The sequence below is a fragment of the Sinocyclocheilus rhinocerous genome, unplaced genomic scaffold (genome assembly GCF_001515625.1).
Source record: "Sinocyclocheilus rhinocerous isolate Xijiao unplaced genomic scaffold, SAMN03320098_v1.1 scaffold95, whole genome shotgun sequence".
Taxonomy (NCBI): domain Eukaryota; kingdom Metazoa; phylum Chordata; class Actinopteri; order Cypriniformes; family Cyprinidae; genus Sinocyclocheilus; species Sinocyclocheilus rhinocerous.
In genome coordinates, this window is record NW_015662004.1 from 737,035 (window position 1) to 743,186 (window position 6,152).

The 6,152-nt window shown below is 36.5% G+C and overlaps 1 protein-coding gene across 1 annotated transcript in view; it reads right to left on the reverse strand.

Annotated features, from left to right (window-relative positions):
- The window catches only part of rad50 (RAD50 homolog, double strand break repair protein), a 26,314-nt gene that overhangs the window by 19,484 nt on the left and 678 nt on the right, over nucleotides 1–6,152 (reverse strand). The window contains exons 3-11 of the mRNA XM_016537052.1: nucleotides 5,812–5,895; nucleotides 5,173–5,324; nucleotides 4,573–4,758; nucleotides 3,675–3,879; nucleotides 1,921–2,049; nucleotides 1,314–1,479; nucleotides 723–916; nucleotides 307–513; nucleotides 1–51 (exon numbers count right to left, since the gene is read on the reverse strand). Of these exons, the coding sequence (XP_016392538.1) occupies nucleotides 1–51; nucleotides 307–513; nucleotides 723–916; nucleotides 1,314–1,479; nucleotides 1,921–2,049; nucleotides 3,675–3,879; nucleotides 4,573–4,758; nucleotides 5,173–5,324; nucleotides 5,812–5,895 (1,374 nt within the window). The remainder of the gene's footprint in view (nucleotides 52–306; nucleotides 514–722; nucleotides 917–1,313; nucleotides 1,480–1,920; nucleotides 2,050–3,674; nucleotides 3,880–4,572; nucleotides 4,759–5,172; nucleotides 5,325–5,811; nucleotides 5,896–6,152) is intronic.

A 6,152-nucleotide genomic window follows, 5' to 3' on the forward strand; every position in this document is an offset into this window, starting at 1 on the left:
CTTTAGACTGTCCACCGTACAGGCCTGTACGGCATTATCAAGCTCACGCTCCTATGAACACACACACACACACGGTAAGAGACATATCTAAAAGCAATACAGATGCCACCACTGATGTTAGTTTTGTTAGATGCAGATTAGTCAGACATTTCTATTTGTTTTTCTCTTTCTTTTTAACAATTTATTTTCAAATTTAGCCATTTTAGTTAAGGAATCAGTTGAGGAAACCAACAAAAGCTTGATACAAATACATCTGCATGCTCAAAGCAAGTCATGCATGGTCTAGTGCAGTAGTGCAGGCCTAACCACTTTCTGAAGTTCAGTGTCCAGCTCCTGTAGTCTGCTTGAGGAGCCCTCCAGTCTTTGGAGGTCAGACTTGATGTTTTTCAGTTCCTGTTGTTTCTTGGCCTGTATGTCTCTTTTCAGCTCAATGGTTCTCTCTAGACCAGTCTTCTTATCTCGGAGATCATCGATGCTTTGCTGCTTCTGTGCCTCTTTCTCCTGCATATCATGCTGAAAACAAATTAAGAAATTCTTACTAAAAAATGGCAACATGATAAAATATTAATATTGAACTTATAACTAATAAATAAAGTTTCATGACTATCTGATTTAAATCTTTTCCATGTTAACTTTCTGTTAAGCATTAAATAAATAAACAAACAAAAAAATATATAATATTATATAATTAGAGTTATTATAAAGTTTTACTCAAACCATACCATAGTTCGGTTGAGTGCCTCTGAGTCCTGGTCCAGTCTCTCTTTGACTTGTCTGTGGAAGCTCTGGAGCTGTCGCTCGTTAAGAGGGGCCCGGTCATAACCCTCCAACTCCAGGGAAGATGCTAAACTCTTGACCTGGGTGTCCCTCTTTTTAATGTTTTGTGTGTGCCTATCTGCCTCCAACTGCAGACGGCCTTCAAACGAACAAAAAATTGATGATAAACAGCTCTGAAAAATAAGAAACTTTGTATGTGCTGCTAAAAGGCCTTATGAGCAAATTCACTTTGGTTGTTCTTAAATAAAAGATTTGCCATATTCAAGTGCTTGTGTGTTTAATGTGTTTAAAAAGTTTTTTGCCATTTAATCAAAGGAGTAATGAACAGATCAATATTTGTTAGTAGCAACCCTAGTGTACTCCTACATGAACCTACCAAAAAAAAATCATGGTTTGCCAGGCTGTTATAAACTAAAAGGACATAATTTTTCTTCTAGTGAATCTTTTAAATATTACAATCCACTACAATCCACATTCATGGGTATTTAGGAAACTGATGTCCACAATCACTGATATATAAATGGAAATCTGACCACCTTGCTCAACTAGCAGTTCAGATTTGATGCGGTTCATCCTCTGGCACTCTCGGCCAGCCCGTTCAAGCTCACGCTGGCACTCCGTAAGTCTACGTTCCTTCTCCTTCACAGTCCTCTGGTGGTTCTGATACATGTCCTGCAGCTGATCATCTGAGCCCTGAAACACCTAAAACAGCACAATACAGAATCAGCGTTCCTCAATGAATGAACAAATGGTGTGGAACAAGGCTTTGTCTAAGGTCTCTTGTTTTTCTAGATATACACGCTCCCGTTGGGTGATATTTTAGTTTAACCTAATGATCGAATAATAGATAACTGTCTCTCTTCTTTAGTACAATTTTAAGAAATTAAATCGAGACATGACTCTGACTTAACTTGCATTGGAAGGTAAGCATGCAAAAGCAAAACCCTTGTTTCAACAACAAATGAAAAATGTCAGAAGTATACCAAAAAGCATCCATTACTGAACATCCTGTACATGTTTTCTATGCAAAACACTTCCTCTGCTTTCATACGATCATTATCTGGCATTTATGACTAATACTGATAGTAGTGAAACTTTCACAACTGATTTTTTTGTTTTTGTTTTTTAATAAACTTTGGTTACCTGCTCCATCTTTTCCTCTAGTTCCCGGTTATCATCCTCCATCTGTTTCTTCCTGCTGTCCAGAGCTTTGATGTCATTATCCAACTTCATCACTTTGCTGAGGCTGCTGTCTATGTCACACAGTCGATTCTGAAAATATGGAGAAGGTGTTTTTGAGTATACATAACATAACTGCATAAGTCTATGGGCTAAAATTCAACTGACGTGCAGTCACAGATATGCATTTTGACCATTTCACAAAAGCTCTGAACATGGCTCACCTATCTATTGCTTTTAACTCAATTGTTTCATAATGTGAAGCTTATGTTTTTGCACTGAAGTCATGTTCTGTTTGGTTCCAAAGTTTCAAATAAATAATAATTATATTAAATAAATTAATTAATTAAATGAGCTCTCACTGACCTTTCATTTGTAAATAGGGTTGCAAATTTCTGGAAACTTTCCAACAATTTCCAAATGTTTTTAGAACTTTTACAAAAAATCCTGTAAAGTTTCCAAAAATTCTGGAATTTTCCGCCTCTTTGCAACTCTATTTGTAAAGAATTAGCTGACCAGATTATTAAAAAACAGACATTATTAAGCATTTTTTTTTTTTAAATACATCAATATGTTAATTTAAAAAATATACATTTTGGAGATGAAAGTGCAGCCAAAGATACTGTGATATATGCCGCAACTAGGGTTGTAACGGTACACAGAAGTCAGGGTATCTCAGTTTTGGGGTCACGGTTTGATACGAGTTTGGTACAACAGGAAATGTATTTTTTCATTTATTTTGAACAGACAGTACTGCTACATACATGTAGCATGAACAGTTGTTTTTATTGATTTAAAGGGAAAACAGAATGGTCTGACTTTAGATTTGTGAAATTATGCTACATAAGGCATCTGCACAAAACAAAAACAGCAGACGGACTGAATGAAAATGCAAATCTATTCTCTGACAGCAGGTGGCGCTTATGGAACAGCAGTGATAGTTTCCTTGGTTACTGCTGTAAACAAAGCAGCTGCACTTATAAACACTACTTTAATATGCATTATATGGAGGTTAGAGGAAAAGAAAATGGCATCGAAACATTTCTAAAGACAGTCAGTTCCAACATATTTGTCTTCCTATATTTCGAGCATCGCAAACAGTGAGCTTGATCTGCCTCGTACAGAATTTTTCTCCTCTTTTACATACTTTACAGATAAAAATTCCACACAGACTACATTTTGGGAAATTATTGCAATGCAGTTTGAGAGCAATTCCGGAATAGAGATCGGCCAAAATAAAACAGTTCCAATTTATAGCTGGTCGACCAGTGCATTTCTAGAACCCGAAACTTTCCCAAACTGCTGATAAAAAAAAAAAAAAAGAAGGCGGTACTTCAAGCTCTTGCGTGCCATCTGAACTGCCATTCTTGTTTTGGGTTGGTGTGTAGATCGTCTCTTCTGCTCTTTCCTGTTGAGACGGTTAGCGTTGCATTACCGCGCGCCCCCTTCTGGATTGATTGCCTGTGACTGACTGTATTCATCGTCTGACTGCATGAACTGGGACGGTTTGGGACGAATACATGTACCGTTACACCCCTAGCAGTAACCGGTACCCTAATCTGCATTACAATCACCTATATTAAATACATTTTTAAATATTTATTATCCAAAACAATGAACTACCATAGACCTAAAAAAAAGAAAGAAAAAAAAATCTCATGGCATTTAATCTTTCGAGTCAGCCTAAAAATTGGTGTCACAAATTCTTTGTGTCTCACCTCCAGTGGGTCAATCTGACTCTCGATGCGTTGGACGCTCTCTTTAGAGGAAGACAGCTGAGCCTCTTTAGCGGACAGCAGCTCTCTAATCTCTTGGGCTTTATCTTTGTTCTGTTTCAGGTACTTGAGCTCCATCTGGCAGGTTTTGACAGTGCTGGTCTGCTTCATCCTCAGCACCCGCAGGGTCTCCAATACCTTTATGTACCTTCAAGCAAAGGTTTTGGTTATTTTCAGCCATTCATCTGTAATGCTACCTTAACATGCATAAAAGACAACATAGGACAAGCCAGTGTTCAAGAAAAGTAACTGAATAACTACAAATTTAGTTTAATAGGGTTTTAACATATAATTAATTTCAGTTAGGCTGGTCATCAATATATTTACAAAGACATAATTACACAAATTCACAAATTAATCAAAGAATGAATTGTTTCATTCACGTCCACTGTGTTTGTGTTTTTTATTTTTTAAACAAATCAGCTAAGTAAAGATTTAGTATCTCTCCAATAGCACATAAATAAACACTAATTTATCGCCACCTACTGGTGTAGGCCAATAGAGTCAAAGCTTTGTTGGCATGATTGTTGAGCATTTACAAAACATACTGTATATTGTGTAGATATTACAAGAAGAACCAATTTTCCTAGATATTTCGAGATAAAATGGCTGTTGAACACATACAGTAACTTAAAAAAAGTAATAAATAAAAATCCTGCCCAGTTAAAAAAAAAAAAAAAAAGCATTATTAAAACTAAGCACAAAAACGACTAGACATAAAAAAAGGAAGCAGTGGATGTAAAATGAAAAACTAAAATATGATGCAAATTGTGGACCTAAGGACCTAAAAATTACTGAAAAATGAAGCTTCAGTGAGAAATCTGTTGTCCAGATAAAGTACCTTGTGGCTGAGAAAATCTCATCAAACTTCTGCTTGAGGGCCTTTCCTTCACTGAGAGGCCAGTTGGACTCCTCTTGGTGGCAAAAGATGACATGGTTGATAACAGCCTTGGAGACGCCCAGAGCTGAGATCATCTCACGGTCCATTTCAGCACATTTAGAGCTCAGGCTCACTTTCTCTCCATGCCTGACAGCAAGAGAGGGCAAGACAAATTAATGTCAAATGATCAAATGTGGTCCTTCAAACAGGGACCATAATGTACATATTTCACAGGCCAAATGGGGGTAAAAAATTGGTAGACAAAAAAAAATATATATATTTTTTGATTAAATTACACATTAAATTGATCAAAAGTTATAGTAAAACATTTGTAATGTTACAAAATATTTATATTGCAAATAATTCTGTTTTTTTTTTTTTTATTTATTAAAGAATCCTGAAAAAAATGTATCACGGCTTCCACTAAAATATTAAGCAGCGTAACTGTTTTCATCATTGATAAAAATAACTTGAGTGCTTGAGTGGCATTCATGTGACACTGAAGACTGAAGTAAATCTTACGGACCCCAAATAGTAGTGTATGACACATGTTCAACCTACTTGACTCTTGTAATGACACCCTCAAGAGTTTTGAACTCCGTTTTCTTGCCCTTCTGTGTGCTTTGCATAGACCTCTGGACTGCCACAGGATCGCCATTCACGTCTCTAAACTGGAGTCTGATCTGTGCTCGTACATCTGTCTCATGAGCATCCTACAGCAGACCAACATTAGCGTTAACACGCTATAAAAACAGAGTGTCACCCTGCCCAGCTCTGCCAGTCCAATGTTCGCAAGTTTGCAAAAGTTGAATAAAGGCCCATTCACACAAAGGACAATAACTAAGTTATACAAAACTGCTCTAGTAAAAGAATATCAGAGTACACACCACAACTATAACGATAATGGCATAGAGGAATGGTATCGTTATAATCGCTTTCATTTTTTTTTTTTCCAGCTGAAAAAAACATTGACTGCCAATCAGAATCAATCCTGCTTTAAAGAGCTTGAGCATTTAGAGTGGCTGTTTATAATAAGCAGATCTTTATTGTGCATGGGCATGGATGCTAATATAGTTATAGTGGGAACGGGCCTTAAGCAGAGGCGGACAGTAACTAAGTACATTTACTTGAGTATTGTACTTAAGTACAGATATGCAAATTTGCAGTTTGTTTATTGCATTACTCCCGTCAAGCACCTACTTTGGGATCATGGACAAATGTGTTTCCTTTGCTTCCTGGTGGAAAGTCTCCTGAAGTGATGTACTTGAGACACTCAATGATGGTCTGCAAGAATAATTTAAATATAAACACAATATTTAATATATATATATATATATATTTTTTTTTTTTTTTTTAATGAAATTTGTAACTTCTGTTTCATGGGTTTAACAAAACAAGATAAATATCCCTGTGGAACTGCAGAAGAACCCCTTGGGGAACACGTACCCACAGTTTGGGATTATTGTTCTATTGTGTTAAAGGCTTTTAGTGGCCTTCAGCTTGAAATATGAGAAGCTGATCATTTACCGGAGTGACTTAAA